Source organism: Myxine glutinosa, chromosome 1 (assembly GCF_964187855.1).
Source record: "Myxine glutinosa chromosome 1, kmMyxGlut1.1, whole genome shotgun sequence".
Taxonomy (NCBI): Eukaryota; Metazoa; Chordata; class Myxini; order Myxiniformes; family Myxinidae; genus Myxine; species Myxine glutinosa.
Window position 1 is genome coordinate 111,725,435 of NC_136261.1, and position 18,191 is coordinate 111,743,625.

Sequence of the window (18,191 nt, forward strand, 5' to 3'; positions counted from 1 at the left end):
TTCATGTTTCGCATGTATAGGAGTAGCAAAATGAGAAATGTAAAGGATTGGGAAGAGAAGGGAAAGGAAGCTTCAAGGAGAGAGGGGAATGTATGGGATAAACCACAGAGGGGGGGGGGGGGGGGGGGGGGGATGAGGGGGAAGGATGGTGTCGTTTGTAATATGTAACTCACCACTTGCTCTAATGCTCCAGTTATCTTATGTATTTACAGTTATAACAGCTGCAGTTACCCGATGTTGATTTTCATCTGTTGAAGCCAGGATGAATATGTGGGAGGATGATTGTTTCTTGGAAACAGAGAGAGAGACAGAGAGAGAGACAGAGAGAGAGAGAGAGAGAGAGAGAGAGACAGAGAGAGAGAGAGTGACAGAGAGAGAGAGACAGAGAGACAGAGACAGAGACAGAGACAGAGACAGAGACAGAGACAGAGACAGAGACAGAGACAGAGACTGAGACTGTGTGTTTTATTTATTTTTTAACACATGTTCCACACGGTTGTCAAGGAGACCGCCTGTGTTTTGTATTATGCAATGCATGCAGAGTTTTGTTTTGAAGATATCAGAATCCTGGATATGGAGCTGGTGTGCTCACTGCACGGAACACCTTTCAGCAGCGATGTGATATGCCAAGCACCGAGATAGTCAACATAATGTGATGGAGATCTGAAGATCTGACTGTTAGCTGCCAACATGAATGTGGGTCTCATAGGATTTGAATGCAGCTGAAAGGAGGGAAAGGAAGAACTGCTTTATCATCACAATGGCAGTGTCAGCATTCTTTAAGGCCATTAATCAGCTGCATTGAATGGATGTTCCAGACTTTGAAAAGATCTCCCGTGCTCCTGCCTTCCTTGTTTGGAATGACATTGACTGTATTTCTTGTTAAACCAATAATATAGGGATCATTACAAAGTTCTTGTATTTCAGTACAAAATAAGTTTGTTTGTTCACCGACATTGATATACTATATTTCAAATGCAATGCAGTTGGTATAGGGAGGATAGCTCACAGGTAGACCACACATGTGAGCTGTCTAACCTGGGTTTGAATTTCGACTAGCTGTAAGCTACCATCTTAATGTTTCGCCTGCAGGCTTATACACCATCTCTCCGATAGACGTCAAACTTGGGGCCCAGTCTGTGTAATTAGTGGTGAAAATACATCCAGTTGTGCTGGATATTGGTGGATTGCTTACACTGTAATTGGAGATACTTCCCTTTTATGAAAGACCTTTTTTGTTGCTGTTGCTTCATCCAGTTTGGGGTTGTCTTAATGTTGTCGAGCCATTGTAAAATGAATACCCATGTTTTTCTTCAGTCCGTTTTGTCGGTTAGTAAATGTACACGACTTGGAGCGCAGATATAGTGAACGATCAGGTTTTCTAATTGCAGTTCGTGATCACAAACTCGTTTATTACCTTCCGCCACTAAAGGTGGATGGAGGTTATGTTTTCACCCCTGTGTCTGTCTGTTTGTCCGTTTGGCTGTCCGTTTGTGAACAAAATATCTTAAAAGGTTGTCGACGGATTCGGACGAAATTTGGCAGAGATGTAGCGTATGTGACACGGACGAAATGATTCGATTTTGGTGAAGATCTGAATATGGATTTGGATATGAGAATTATTTAATTTTTTTAGGTGATTCTTCACCATTGGGAGATAGGGCCAAAAACGATACATAGCGGGATATCTCAAAAAGTTATGGATGGATTTGGACGAAACTTGTTGGGCCGGTTGTATGTGTGAAAACGAAGAATCGATTCAAATTTGGTGAAGATCTGGATCCGGATCCACCTCGGATAATTTTTTAAGTGATTCTTCACCATTGAGTGATACGGCCAACCAGGCGGAGGTATGTATGCTCTCTACTGAGTGCCGTTCTAGTGTTTGCATGTTTTGGTAGATAGTCATATGACGTCACCACATGAGCTATCTCCAGTGGCATGTGATGTCACCACGTCGGCTATTGATGTTGTTGTCAACCGATGTTGTTGTCATATTTAACTTAGATGGCTCAAATTATCACTAAAGTATGAAAGGTTTGCAGTATGAAGTGTTGAGCATCCTCTATCAGCTCTCTGTTGAAGCTAGGGAAAGTGCATTAACATTTGGGTATTCTCAAAAGAGAGTGGCAGTAGTCTGAACTCCGGAGACTGAAATATACCGTTTTTAGAAGTAGAGGAGGAAAAACAAGCAGACCATGATCTTCATGATTATCCGGGTGAACATTACATTTATACACAAATTAACAGCTGGTCAAAAGGAAGCATCCCACTCAAACAACTGGAGTGAAGTCGATGGTGCACCATCGCTAATCCCAATTCTTCCCATCAAAAGCGAAGTTGAAAGATGGGAAAAGGTTCCACTTGGAATGATCCAATATTAAATTTTGAGTTAAAAAATTTTCCCCATTTTTACCCCCGTGAACCGAAGTCCCCGCCATCTGAGGCATGTCAAATTCAAAAACCTGTTACATATCTCATGTGTCCCCCAATGTTGAGTTCATAAACAAAGTTTCTTTTTAAATGTTTTACAATGTGCCCGTAATTGCATTTTTTGTTTTTTGACCTTTTGACCTCACCCCAGGGGGTGGGGCTATAAATGATACTGCTCTTGCACCTTCGTGTCATGTGGTGGTGATCATAACTACCAAGTTTGGTGAATTTATGCCCAACCACTTAGGAGGAGATAGCATGACAGAGAGACAGACAGACATACAGACAGACAGAGCCAATTACAATATCACCCGGTGTTTTTCAAAAAGCGTAGGGATAATAATGTATGGGAAACTGCAATTTACACTAATATAATGGAATGTAGTTCCTCAACCACTGCTCAAGAGGGAGGAATGAACCAAATGCAAAGCAACAGTGTGCCCTGAAAGGCAGAGTATATAATCAGTGGGAAAATTAGTGAACCGGGCCAAAAGGACAGGCTTACCTTCGACAGTCTGATTGATTCTGGCCTAAAAAAGGGATACACACATGAATAAATCATGGGAACTGTATCCATTCAATTAACCCAAGTATTCCCACCCATAGCTACAGGGAAAAGAAGGAAGATCTAACTCTCCCCATCTTGAGAAAGATACTTCGGTCGCACTGCAAAGAAAAATCCATGACAGAGTTCTATCAGGAGTTATTCAATATGTCTCAGACACCGAAAGAATAACACCAAAACTTTTTGAACAAAGCCCAGGATGTACGTCAGAAAGTGTTGTTTGCATCCTGTGACATCATTTTCATGACATTCATGACATCATTTGCAGAAATGAAGTATAATCCTGAATCGGTACAAGGCATGGTCCTGACATCCTTTACACACAGGACTAGCCAATGATACAATTTGACAAAAACTGCATCCCTTGCTCCAAAGCCCTGGTGCTTTGGATGAGGAACGTATCTGGAAAATGAACATTGCAAGTTCAACAGAAACTGGAAGAGCATCCAGATTTTATAACAGAGCCATGTCTCATCAGGTGGAAGTGTCGTAAGATTTCTCAGACAAGGTGGAACGTAAAAATCCTGGGAAGTCCAATCCTCTTGCGGTGATTAAAGATGAACTTTGCTAATTAAGGGCAGGACTTGCAACAATTTCTGAACGGCAAACATCATGATGTGGGACAGCAAGGTAGAAAGGGATCTGAAGGGTTCAATAAATCGCATCCCTGGGATTGTCCCTGATGTTGCCAGAGCAAAAAGGGGAAGAGTCACACCCATTGTTTCTATTGTGACAGTGATGAACACTATCTGGCGGGTTGCCGGAAGCGCAAACAAAAGTCATCACGCCAAAATGGGCCCTCAGGAAACGATATCCAATCACTATGAGGGGACCGACAGTCATTGAAGAAAACAGGTCCCAACTGACAGGGAACCAAATGGGGACAAGCTGCAGAGCTAAGTTTAAATGGGTGCTAGACCAGGCCACTGACTACAAAACAGGAAGTCAGTCACAAAGCTAGTGGGTGAACAGCGCTTTGTTTCCTCTGGATTGAATAAGTGGAAGCAACAGTTTTATGGGACAAAGGTTTTCAAGTGAGCTTGATTCCTCATAACTAGTTAGTCACTTTTCCGAACCATACCAAGGTGATATACTCATTGAGGTGATAGTCCCATTTCTGGTAGTTGGGGATGACACTCTTTAGAATCCAATCGTAGGATAAATTATTGGATATGCTGAGGACACTTGGACAGAAGGAGAAATGACACTGGAAACTTCACCTCAATGAGGTAGCGCATGCCTACAATTTCACGAGACACGTAGCAACAGGATATGCCCTATTCCTTCTGATGTACGATCATTCCCCACATCTGCAATTGAACTAGTGTTTGGCCTTGAGAGTCCTCCAAATGCAGCCTGTCACACCCAGTATTCCAAACAATGGAAGAAGCGGATGAAGAAAGCTTACAAGAAAGTTACAGAGAAGATCGAGGAAAGCTGCCACAAAAACCAAGGCTCACCATGATCGGAGGAATAGTGCATCAGACCTTCATCCATTTTATGTGACGAATATCGAGATGACATTTGTCATGGAGGGAAGAGTGTAATGTGTGGTAAAAAAAAATGTATCCAGTGGTGTTAAAAAGGGGGATAACTCATGCTGTAACTGGAGATAACTACTTTTGACCATTGACAAAAGTTCAGTTATTTATTGTTGGTTCGTCCAGTTTTGAGTTGTCTAAATGTTATCGAGCAATTGGAAAAGGAATATCTGTTTTTCTTTTATCCATTTTGTTGGTTAGTAAATGGAAACAACTTGGAACACCGATATCTATCTATAATTCCAGTAATCTCTGTGTGTATGTCTGTGTGTCTGTGTGTCTGTGACCGCTGTTTCTCGACAACCACGGGTCCGATATACTTTAAACTTGCCAGGTATATTGCTGGGGACCCGAGGATGTGCCTTTTCAAGGTTTCATATTAATCGGAGAAGTAGTTACCGAGCTATGGCGATTTCTTTACCAAACTCCGCAAGCCGTTCGCTTTGGACCAAACCATTTCATGTAAATAGAGGGGGGGGGATTGTCACCGTACTCGCAAGCCGTTCGCTTTGGACCAAACCATTTCATGTAAATAGAGGGGGGGGATTGTCACCGTACTCGCAAGCCGTTCGCTTTGGCTTTGCGAATGGACCAAACCATTTCATGTAAATAGAGGGGGGGGGGGGGGGGGGGGGGGTTGCCACCGTACTCGCAAGCCGTTCGCTTTGGCTTTGCGAATGGACCAAACCATTTCATGTAAATAGAGGGGGGGGATATAATTTTAGATATATATATAGTACGGGCATGCCCTAGTATAGTGAAATGCAGTCAGTGTTCGTAATCTCGTTTAGGGCACAAGTTTTGTGAGACAATTGTATGACGTCACCACGCCAGCTATCTCGGGTGTCGTATGACATCACCACATCAGCTATCATTGATGTTCTTGCTAATTGGTTGTTTTCAAGGTAGTCGTAAATAAATTGCCATTTTGTCTACTTATAAATACCATGTTGTTCAATCCTTCAATAAGCAATCCCAGCCCAATAGTGGATATACAAATATATATATATATATATATATATATATATATATATATATATATATATATATACAGACTTGGCATTTAATATGGAATATTTTTTTTGTTGGGGTGAACTTACTTTTCAAGATGTCTTAGAACCAAATGTTCATTGGAATTATGTTGAAATTATTCTAGATTTTGTTAATGTGACCTTTAAAAGAAACAAAAAGCACATTTGACATTTCGAAACAAATAAATTGATCCTTGAAAGTGATGTAAACTGATATCGAACTCAATTCATGGGCAGTACTGTGTTAAACTTCTGTACGTTTTCCAGAAGTATCTCTTTATTTTGCACATTAGCCAAAAAATATTTTAACAAAAACAAAAGTTAAATTACGACTGGGATTACGGACAGTAAAATTACAGTTCAGTACTTCGTGTAACCCCCACGAGCATTCAGGAGAGCACGTACACGTTGAGGCATGCTGTTCACGAGATTTGCCAAGGTTTGGACAGGAATCGCTTGCCATGCAGTGACAATAGCCTGCTGCAATTCACGCACAGAGGTCGGCTGCTGGTCCAAGTGGTCGATTTGACGCGTTAATTCTGCCCACAAGTTCTCTATCGGATTCATATCCGGGGACATGGCAGGCCACTCCATATGCTCTACACCACGGTCAGCAAGAAAGTGTTGGATCATGCGAGCACGATGAGGCCATGCATTGTCATCTTGGAAGACAAAGTTTCCTCGAAAGGCTGCACGAGCAAATGGAAGCAATATTTCTTCCAGAATGGCCCTGTACTTGAACTGGTTCAGGTTTCCATTCAGAACAACCAGGTCAGTTTTGCCCCCTGCATGAAAAGCAGCCCAAACGGTCACCCCACCACCTCCAGCTTGGACTCTTGGCACTATACAATCTTTGTTGTAGGCTTGATGCACTTGTCTGCGCACTCGGATGCGGCCATCTTGAAGATAGACCAGAAATCTAGACTCGTCACTGAAGATCACGTGATTCCAGTGTCCTGGCTGCCATTGACGGTGCTCTCTGGCCCACTGCAATCAGCGCTGGCGGTGTTGCCTGGTCAGGCGTGGCTTTCTCAGGGGACGACTGGCACGATAGCCTGCTTGAACCAGTCGTTGGTTGACAAGCCTTCTGGATACAGGCACAATGCACATTTGTCAGTTGCTGCCACTCAGTCCTAAGCCGATGAGCTGACTTGGTACGGCCATTGCGGACTAACCGGTGCAGCTGGCGATCATCCCTCCTTGTGGTTCTGCGGGGACATCCTGGCCTCGGTATTGGAGTAGGGACACCCCTCTCAGCATTTAGTTTCAGGATCTTTGACACCTGACCTTGAGTGATGCCATACTGCCGAGCAATAGCACGCTGTTTCATGCCGTAATTTCTTAAAGCCACCACTCCATGACAAACAGCATTGTCGAGTTGACGGACCACCTCCAGAGGAAGCGGCAATAATTTTTGGAGACGTGTAGCAGTTGTTTTCCACTAATACAGAACGCAACAACCCTTGTGTACCCGACTGTGAAGCCAATCATCAAATGCACCTGTCCGTACATTTTGCCACGCCACCTGTGATATAATCCTGTTGTTGACTTCTTGCTGCGACAGACAATCAGTGACATGGTTCTTTTAACAAATAAATCACCAAAGTGTAAAATAAACTCACCAGATTGATATACTGAGTTAAGAAAGTAAACCCAAGTCAAGAAAAAAAAAAAATCCATATTAAATGCCAAGTCTGTATATGTGTGTATATATATATATAGTATATATATATATATATATATATATATATATACTAATTCAAGGCTCATATAGGATATTGAAAGTTCCGCAACACATTTTTCACTCTAAATTTTTACGGCGTAGGCCATAGGGCATAGGCGTCTAGAACAGTATTTGGCTGACCGTATGTATGTATGTATGTCCCCTCAAACGCTTGAGCTACACCAATCAGAGCTGAGGATTTGGTCACATGACAGGGGTGATGTGATGTCATTACGGCGGTATGACGGCTGACTCCACACATCGCCATTTTGATTCCTATGCCGCTCAGGCCGGACATATCGTTGAACCTGTCATGTATCACAATCTGCATGCTCTACCTTGACGTTTTTCATTCAGTGTGAAACAAATAAACCGATTGTTAAAATGACCATCAAATATCAAAAGGATAGGCATTATAGGTCTTCCAATGACACAGTACGTATAGGTATTTGGCCTCGTGCCTCACCTTCAGGCCGCTTCGGACAAATTAGTCCAGGTTTCTTAATACAGTATTATCGTTTTTATAGTAATAATAATATCGTTAATAATAAAAATATACTGAATATAATCATAACACTGCATTCCCTTTTTGTGACTGCAAAGTAACTGGATTGAAGCAGTGTATGGTTGGCTTCATTGTTGACTCCAAACATGTAAAATAAACCAATGTCTCAATGCAATCTCTTCACTTCCATTGTGACAGACAGCTTAGAGACTTGGAGTACTTCAAAAAAAAATGTAATACTTACATTATTTGTTAACTGGTATCCCCTCCCAGGTCACTATCCTCTTCAACAAAAGTATCAAACAAGCCCGGCTACACCGCTGTTAGACTTTCGGTCTTGTTTTTAACTTAGTCTAATTCAGAACCTTCACTATGACACGGCATAGTCAGCAACAAATTCCAAACTAGAGCGAAATCAATTGGGCACCGTCACAAATCCCTACGCTTCCCACCTGAAGCAAAGTTGAAAGATGGCAAAACGTTTCACCAGGAATGACCCAATATCAAGTTTTGAATTGAATTTTTTTTCCCGTTTAGACCCCTGAATCCCCACAAACTGGGGCATGAACTGGAGATCAAATGCAAAAACTTGCTACATATTTTATGCATCCCCCAATGTTGTTTTTATTGTTTCGTGTGCAGCCTGTGGCTGCTGGTTGCATCATTGTCTGGAAGCACAGCTGTGCAGTTGATGCAGTGCCCCTGTTACCAGTAAGCTGTTATTCATTTCGCCGACCTTAGAAGGATGACAAGCTGGGTCAACCCACCTTGTTTTATTTCAACGGCATGACAGGGGCTTAAACTCAAGACCCTAAGATCTTATGCCAGCCACCTTACCCGTTATGCCAACATCAGGCTTCGCCCCTAATGTTTGCAACGTTTCATTAAAAAATTGTTTTAAACTGTACCCGCAATTGCATTTTTTCGATATTCGACCTTTTCATCCTGCCCCTGGGGGCAGGCCAACAAAATTCTGCTCTTAAACCTTCTTGCCATGTTGTGATCACAACTACGAAGTTTGGTGAATTTCTGCAGAACCATTTAGGAGGAGATAGCGTGATGGACAGACAGACGGAGTTGATTACAATATTCCCCCAATATTTTTGAAAAAGCGTGAGGATAATGAAACATCCAAAATGGTTGACCCCACCAAGTGTGAAAGCTGTGCAGCTACTGAAGGATGTTGTTTCTCCCAGATGTTACACTATACCAGTCTTTAGTTTGTTCAATTCGACTACAGCACTGCTAGTAAGGCAGAAAATTATTCATGTTATTAATGAAAAGATAACTGATCATAGCATGTTAGATCTGTGCTTCGGTCACCAATTTGTTGTGGTCACTAACAGAAGGATATGAGTCTAAGGAAATATCTTGGCCTTCTATTTCAGGACATCAGAGATGCAACAACACCCTCTTTCCTCTTTCCCATTTGAAACAACTCAAACACATGTCATGTCCCCTGTTACACACTATGTAGATTGACCCATAAGTTTAAAAATGACCTCATAATTATTTATGGAACCTTTTTACAAGTTAACGTACTTTTGCAGGTTCTTGGTGCAGCAGAAGGCCTGGTGGTTTTGATTGTGAATCTCTAGAGGTGGACACCTCATCATCAGTTTAGATAGCACATTGGCCAGGATAACAATGCCGGCCATTGAAGCAGAGCTCTACCAGCAACGGCTGCAAGTCCTCATGGTAAGTGTCCTCATCTTATCTGGGGGAGAAAGGAAAGGGATGGAGTGATCGTGAACCATAAAACATTAGATGGAGGTCTAAAGTTGTCTCCTTCATTGCCACTGCTGATGATAAATTAGTGTTTTTGGTCTTTTTTATTGCAACTAATTATTTGAAATGTATATTTGTTTAAAGAAACTGATTTCACAAAATATGCACTCACAGCAATTGGGGTGAAAAGTAGGAATAATTCTGGTTCACAAGTATAACTAAAGCACAACTTTAAGCAAGAGTTGATTAAAGTGCGGAATTAATTTCTAAAAAATGGTTGTTGTAATATGTCTTTCATGATTCCGTAAGTCATTCCTATGTTAAGAACATTTTGTAACAGCATACCAAATGCTTGTGCAGGAGAAAAGGAGGCTTCAAGAGGACATCACAACTAAACGGCGCGAGCTGGAGGATGAGAGGTTGCGGCTGCAGCACCTCAAGGTGCATTAACCTCATCCAGATACCACATCAGCCATTTTTCTACTGTGTGCAAGGCTCGTGGAAGAGCTTAGTAGAAGCATCGCATGATTGACAATGACACGTAAAAATAAAGGATGAGGGGGTTTCGACTGACACAAAAGGGCAGAAGAGAACAAGCAGACTGTGAATGGACATACAGACATGAGCTGTAAAAAGATGGAATATGACCAAGTGGCTAGCAGGAATGATAATAAAACATAACATGAGAAGAAATGAGAGATGGCAGGGAGCTGCAATCGTGAAGCAGTGGATGAACATGATTGGAATAGGAAGGTGGTCTATAGGAGTGTAGAGAGAGCGCGCGAGAGAAAAATAAAAGAGAAAAGAGGAGAGAGAAGAGAGAGAGAGAAATAGAGAGAAATAGAGAGAAATGCAGGTGAGCAAGAACCCTGGACTCTGAAAAGTCAACAAGGAGTGGGTTGCTCGATGAACGTGTTCACGCTGGTAGAGTTGGGGAGGTACAGGCAATTGAAATAGCAGGGTGGAGTAAGACTGGATAAATGACGGCAGAAGGTTGAAAGACCACAAATCAGTCCATGGTGAAAAGGAAGGAGGCATTATGCAACAGTCACCTGATGGGTGATACACCTACTGTTTTCAGAGCCTTGGCTTCCACAACTACCAGGACCATGTGGTGAGATGTAGGTATCCCAGGCCTCAAAGAAGGAGAATACTTTTTCATGCTATAAGCAAACCTGTGCTTGCCATACAATGAGTTCTGCAGAGCCAATGAAGGACTTTGCCCAATGCATGGCAGCTTAGAGATGTAGTCTGACCAGGAGAGGTAGTTTCTCATGATACAGCCCGAGTTCAAGCCGAATGCGTTCCAGAGGATGGTCACTAACGCAGATATGTTGGTTTGCTTGATTATACACTACTCACAATACGTTAGGGATATTGTGGGAGTGTTTATTTTTTTTATAGGGGTTAGGGTTAGGGTATTGAAATCAAGAATGCTGTTTTTTCACACTCATTAATAACCATAGAATTAGGACCAACAACTTTTTTCAACATAATTAATACACAAAATCAACCACACCGAAGAACCTGCCCCCCATCATATCCCGAACTTATTGTGAGTGGTGTATAATCATCCCTAACTTATTGTGAGTGGTGTATAATCATTGCAGAAAGAATTGTGTAAATGAGTAATTTTCCTCGATTAATAATTATGTTTCAGGCCGTGAATCAGTTTTTGATATTTTAGAGGCCTGCTTTGAGGGATTCAGCCATTATCATTCTGTCACTGGGATGGAGAACTATTTGACATAATCTTCAACCATCTTTAAAATGCTAATGGGAATTTTTAAAGAAAACAAATAAGTTATTCATGAAAACCAACAAGAGCATTGGGCCCAAGATGCTGCCTTGGGGCACATCAGCCTCGATTCAACAGGTAGGTCAGTTGATAAGTTGCTTGTTGACATGCAAGGTGGATATCAGTCAGCCAGGCATGACGACAACCTTGAATACCACAGGCAGAGAGTTTAGCAAACTGAGCTGGGTGACAAATTGGTGAAGACATGGCATATTTCCAGGGACATGACAACCCTAACCTCCCATTTCTGATTCCGGACCTCTATCCATTGTTGTGATGAGAGAAGCAGCATACCAGAGTTGAGTGACCAAGGTGCAAATCATATTTGTGATTTGACAATACGGGACTTTCAAAATGACGTATGAATGTTAAGCCTTTTGTGCATGCGCTGTGTGTGCGTTTTCAATGACTCGGTTCTGCCGCTGGGCACTTTTAACCTGCCATCGCTGGAGTGAAATCTGTAATTGAAATAATCTTTCAAACATTATTTTCAAGATTTATTATTATTATTATTATTTTTTGGATACAAGATCGAGGCTCGTGTAAGAGCTAACATTAATCACAAAAAGACAAACTGACACATAAAACATAAGATAAAGGGAGCGGGAGACAAGAAGGGGAGAGAGAGGGAAGCAAACAAACACAACATTTGAGAGGAGGGACATCGGGAGATCTGTTGGAGGGAGAGGGCTTGGGGGAAGTCGGCACGGGAAGGGGGGTGGGAGACGTATAAAACACATGGACACTGCTGAGGCTTACAGGAAAGAAGTCGGAATTTCAAAAAAGTGGATCTGGGGTAAATTAACGGGGGTAGAAAAGATCAAGGTTTTGGAAGGGGGAAGACAAGAGATGGTGGTGAACAGCTGCAGACAAAAGACAAAATTTAGACAAAAGAGTAGCAATTTCACAATGGTTGATCATAATTGTTCGGGTCCTAAATTAAAATCGGACTCACAGAAATATAGGAAATACGAGAAATATCTGTGGATGTGAAAGGTCAGGTTCGTACCATTTCCTGTTAGTACTAGCAAGTAGCGGCAGTGTATATAACACACACACACGAATGGACATTCAAAGTTTCATTAAGAGATGCAACAATCTAATATAATTTCTCTAGTGACCCTGGAACGAAACAAACAATAATGTATATATAACACAATACTGTATGTATAACTGCCCTCACAGCCCCCATAGCTCCCGCCCCCCCAGGCCTCCCAACAGGATTAACAGTAAATATTATCATTTTAAACCTACCCTGTATATTCACATGACCGAGATGTGTTCTTCCCGTCGGTGTTCTGAAGCACCTAATCCACAAACACTCACGTGAAAAAGTAAGTACACCCCATGTAAAGTTTTGACTTTTTCAACATATTTCAACATACAGCTATTTGATATTCATTTCAACAATATTGAAAGATAAAGGTGATTATAATATAACAAATATCATGAAACATTTACATTTTGTAGTCCATTGTATAATTTAAATAAATATAAATGCAAATTTCGCATGTGTAAAAAGTAAGTACACCCTTGGCTCTAATAGGTGGTATTGCTCCCTTTGGCCGAAACAACCTCAAGTAGGCGTTTCTTATAACTGTCTACCAGTCTCTGACATCGACTGGGAGAAATTTTTGCCCACTCCTCCATGCAGAATTCTTTCAGCTGTGCGATGTTTGAGGGGTTTATTGCATGCACAGCTCGTTTCAAATCCCCCCACAACATCTCGATGGGATTTAGATCCGGGCTTTGACTTGGCCATTCCAGAACCCTCCATTTCTTTCTTTTCAGCCATTCCTTGGTGGATTTACTGGCATGTTTAGGGTCATTGTCATGTTGCAAGGTCCACCTTCGGTTGAGCTTCAACTTTCCGACAGATGGCCTCACATTATCCTCAAGCACCCCCTGGTACAATGAAGAATTCATAGTGGATTCTATGATGTTGAGCTGCCCAGGCCCTGATGCAGCAAAGCTGGCCCAAACCATAATATTTCCACCACCATGCTTTACAGTTGGTATCACGTTCTTGTGGTCAAATGCTGTCTTTGGTTTTCACCAAATATGTCTTCTGGTACTTTGGCCAAATAGCTCTACCTTTGACTCATCTGTCCAGAGCACATTGTTCCCGAAGTGCTGGTCTTTGCCTAGGTGTTCATTGGCAAACTTTAGTCTTGCCCTGATGTTCTTTCTGGACAGCAAAGGTTTCCTCCTGGCACACCTCCCATGTAGATCAAATTTGTGCAGCCTCTTTCTAATGGTAGACTCGTGCACTTTGACATCAACAGTGGCAAGAGCTACCTGTAGGTCCCGTGATGACATTCTGGGGTTCTTAGAGACTTCTTTCAGCATCGTGCGGTCTGCTCTCTGGCTAAACCTGCTGGGGCGGCCTGGCCTGAACAAGTTGGCAGTTGTTTGGAATCCTCTCGACTTGTAGATGATCTTCTGGACAGTCGAATGATTGATTTCAAATTGTTTGGAGATCTTTTTAAATCCCTTCCCAGACTCGTAGGCATCTATAACCTTCTTTCTGAAGGCCCCAGAGAGCTCTTTTTTTTATCCTGGCATGGTGACGCCACACACTTCAACAACAAAGAGCAAACCAAACTAAATGTCTGAGGTTTAAATAAGACAGATTCCTCCAAGATCCTCTCTAACGATGTTCTAATCATTTGCACCTGAGCTGATGCACCTGATTCTAATTTTACGTATTTGAAGTAGTGATAAATGTCGGGGTGTACTTACTTTTTCCACTTGCGAAATTTGCATTTATGTTTATTTAAATTATACAATGGACTACAAAATGTAAATGTTTCATGGCCTTTGTTATATTATATCACCTTTATCTATCAATATTGTTGAAATGAAGATCAAATAGCTTTATGTTGAAATATGTTGAAAAAGTCAAAACTTTGCATGGGGTGTACTTACTTTTTCACGTGACTGTACATAATCCTTTCACTGGAAGCTATCCGTCAGGGGTTTGTGTAGCGCACGCCCATCCACTCGGTCCTCAAGCCTGGTGTTGGCTTAACGGTTAAGGTGGCTGGCATAAGATCTTATAGGGTCTTGAGTTTGAGCCCCTGTCATGCCGTTCAATTAACACGAGGTGTGTTGACTCAGCCTGTCGTCCTTCCGAGGTCGGCAAAATTGGTGGTTCGTGTGCAGCCACCCGGCTCCTGGTTGCATCATTTTTCTGTGGGCACACCTGCCACTGATGCAATATCTCTCTATAACCAGTTATCTGGTACTCATTTTTCCGACCTTGGAAGGACTGGTTATAGAGAGGCATTGCATCAGCGGCAGCCACACCCCCAGAAAATGATGCAACCAGCAGCCACAGACTGCACACGCCCGTCCACTCGGGCCTTGTGCTGACCTACATGGTCGTGAGTTTGCATTACAACAGGTGCCCATTCAGTGAGCTGAGAAAGTTCTCGAAGTCCTTCATTGTGCAGAGGCAAAGCCCTTTCTCTCAGGTACTTTAACAAGCCTTTTTGGCTTATTTTAGAAACTTTGTGAGCCATTTAATGTTACAATAGTTATCTTGCAAACAGCGTATTCATTCACCTGCCCTGATGACCCCAGTTTCCTAGAGGTTCCTCACATACGCACCAAGCATTCTAGGTCAGATTACGTCATTTTGAAAGTCCCGTATTGTAGAAACCACATTAGACCTTAACGTAACTAACAAAGTTGAGCATTTCATCTTGACCACGGTTTGTAACTTTTGGGTGTAGACTTGAGGCTGCAACCTTTGTAGTTTTTCCTCTCTTTTGTTTGTAAGAGTTTGGATCAAGTTTCTGTCCCACCAGACAAAGACAGCAAGAACAGAATGGCTTCTTGGCCAGGGACAGTCGTTGGAGTCGGAATCTTCCGAGACCACCCCGAATGGCAGTACATTATACAAGACAGACATAGTAAGCAGGTAGGGTGTTCCAATTATTATTAATTATTTCAACTTTTCATTCTCTCTGCACTCCCTGTCTTCCTCAAATTCTTCATCCTTCCTTCCCCTTCCTCATTTGTGCTCTTCTCACATTCCTCCCACACCACTCGTTCACCTCTCCTGTTTCTGTTAACCTCTCTAGTGCGGTACCCTCATTTGCTACCACAAACCTTTCATTACACCTGATCCCTTTTTATCTACGTGTGGTTCTTGGAGCTCACAATGTTTGCTAGTACAAGTTGTTTTTGTAACCTAGCCCTCTGTCATGGTCGTTCATTTACCAGTCTAAACATTAACTTGTTTATACAAATAGTGTATGTGGATACATGCTACACAAAAGATACAGCTGGAAATGCTGACTGTGGTGTTTACTTTAAGCCTGACGTTCCTTCATGGGCTCGTTGTATGTCAGAGCAGTAATTATTTAACTTGCTAGCAAATTATCCTCAAGTTTTTGACTAATTATTACTTGTGACAGTACTGTACCTCTGCGTCAATTGTGTGGGTGTCTTTTAGCTTTGTAGGAATCGGAAGTTCTGTTTATTGATAAGCACACAGTAGTTTAAGGTATCAAATAACTGCCTAAAATGGAAATGCACAAGTCGTCTTATTGAACCCAATCAAGTTGCTTGGCCTTATCTTCCTTCCGTGTATGTTGCCTGCAATTATTCTGTCCACAAGTGGTAGATTTTTATCAAAGAGCATGATATGGATGCTGGAGGTTTATCGATGTGCATGGTGCGATCAATTGTAACGAAAAACGAATTTATCAACACTTCATTTTTGTGCTGACAACCTTTGGAAAAGAAGGAAGTTTCTTTGGAGACTACATCTCTTTCGAAATATTTGGCAAAAGAACATTTAGAAAAGTAATGGAAAGAGGAGGGAGTTACCAATTGATGGTTACTGAATGAGGAGTCAACGATTCCACCATATTTTCACAAGTCATATGTGGAGTACCCCTTGGATAATCCTTTATTCGGCATACTATGGCAGGATAACTTTTACAATTGTGATTGGTTGTAGTCACATTTTATGCTCTCACAGCAACATTTTGAGTCACTACAAAGCTGGGTGCGCTGACAGGATGGCCTGGAGGACTGCACTCTCACTTCTAAGCCATCTAGCCTGGGTTCAAATCCTGAACCAGCTATACACTGTCCTCCCAGTGTTTCGCAGGCAGGGTGGTTCCTCAATGGGTGTGCCGTCCCTTGTCCCTCCGATGGACGTTAAACTGGACGTCCCGTCCGCTGGCATTAAAACACGGACGTTAAAGATCCCAAGCTGTCCTTCATGAATAGTATGCAAGATATCACTGGCGCCATGAACAAATTGCAAATTCCCACTCTCACTACTGCTGGGAAGGCAATAGCAAACCACCCAGTAAACCCTTACCAAGAAACTGCTTTGACAGTATGTACTGAACTTTCCTCCAGGCAGAACACCAGAATATAATACTAAGTTGTGTCATTGATCCAGCCATTTAACTAGCCCACAACAACTGTCCTGCAACTAACTAAAACATCAGAAGACATGAAAATTGTCGTGAAGTTGTGACTGGATTATGCCACCACTGGCTAATAAGGCCACCTGTATTGGTTTACATTGTGTGGAATGCATATTTTTGAGGTGCAATTTTGACTTCCAGACTTGAAGCGGAGATCTCCGGCCTCGAGCGGGAAGATCGCAGACTCGCTGATGAACAAGCTGACATTTTCCATCGTCTCAAGGGTCCTGGTGTTGAGATAGATAAGGTCAGTGTACATCCCAATTTCATACCTGGCTTCTACTGATCCCATCCATATTCAGCACTGAGACTGTAATTCATTTCTACTCTTAAATAATGGCACTAACTACCTTAATTGGTTGGATTGTGTCATTTCTGATGCTTCCTGATTGGATGTCTCTTATATATGCATCAATTGGTTGTCTGGTGCGGTCTCTATTGGTTTCCCTTATCATACCCACCAAATTGCTGTTCTTACTGATGTACCCTTTTCATATTGCACTTGAATGCAGGTGTGCACACCACATATTTTTAATGGCTTATGGTTCAGGTTATGATACAGTTCCATATTCTGTATTCTGTCTTAAGAATATGCAGACTATTACAACTACTAATCCGCATGCCCAGCTAAGGGGCGTAGTGACCTCCTTGTGGTGGTGACCCTTATGAGAATACTCACAGGAGAGTCAAATATCACTGCTATTCAGAGAACATCTAGGCTGAATACCTGGTGATCTTAACTATGCGTTAGAAGAGGTAGGGAAGAGCAATTGGTGCCTCTAGGGACAGCAAGTTGGTGAGTGTTATGGTAATAAAAGGCAAGGGCTAACTAATCAGTGAAGGTTATGGTAACATTCCCTGAAGTCTAATCCAGAACCCTTAACCACATGTGCTAAAGTCATATAGTTTTGTTTTCCTCTGTTTTATAACCTGACAAAGCTGCCATTATTCCCTCGTTCCCAACAGAAACCCTTGGCAAAAAATGCAGTCGAAGGTAAGATCGACCAAAAATGTTCCGTATTACTTGGTAAATATTTTTCTCTTTCGCAAGATCCAGATTTGCATCTGAGTCACTTTGCTAAGCTGGTGATTTCAATCATTACAAGATAAAATGTGCGGCGAAAAATGGGATTCAGTGATTGGTTCACTTTGGCTGCCTGTCTGTCTATCTACAAATGTCGATTTATGTTCCTTAATTTCGAGGAACTACTTCGTTTTAATTGAATGATATATTTTGAAAACAAATTGGAACATGAACATGCAGCTTAGCAGTACTTTGGCTCTGGATTTGGTAAATTTTATGGAATCTCAACCCAATCACACATGCAGAGAAGACTGATTTTGTTTATTGTTTTTACTCTGCCTGTGTGGCAGGCAAACAAAATTGAAAATCATTCAAAACAGAAAACTTACA

At 41.9% G+C, this 18,191-nt stretch overlaps 1 protein-coding gene across 2 annotated transcripts in view; it reads left to right on the forward strand.

Annotated features, from left to right (window-relative positions):
- LOC137427698 (palmdelphin) overlaps positions 1-18,191 on the forward strand; it is a 67,338-nt gene that overhangs the window by 38,443 nt on the left and 10,704 nt on the right. For both annotated transcript variants that reach the window (XM_068117377.2, XM_068117386.2), the window contains exons 2-6: positions 9,349-9,496; positions 9,887-9,967; positions 15,137-15,249; positions 16,919-17,024; positions 17,744-17,771. In XM_068117377.2, the coding sequence (XP_067973478.2) occupies positions 9,446-9,496; positions 9,887-9,967; positions 15,137-15,249; positions 16,919-17,024; positions 17,744-17,771 (379 nt within the window). In that variant the 5' untranslated portion in view covers positions 9,349-9,445. The remainder of the gene's footprint in view (positions 1-9,348; positions 9,497-9,886; positions 9,968-15,136; positions 15,250-16,918; positions 17,025-17,743; positions 17,772-18,191) is intronic.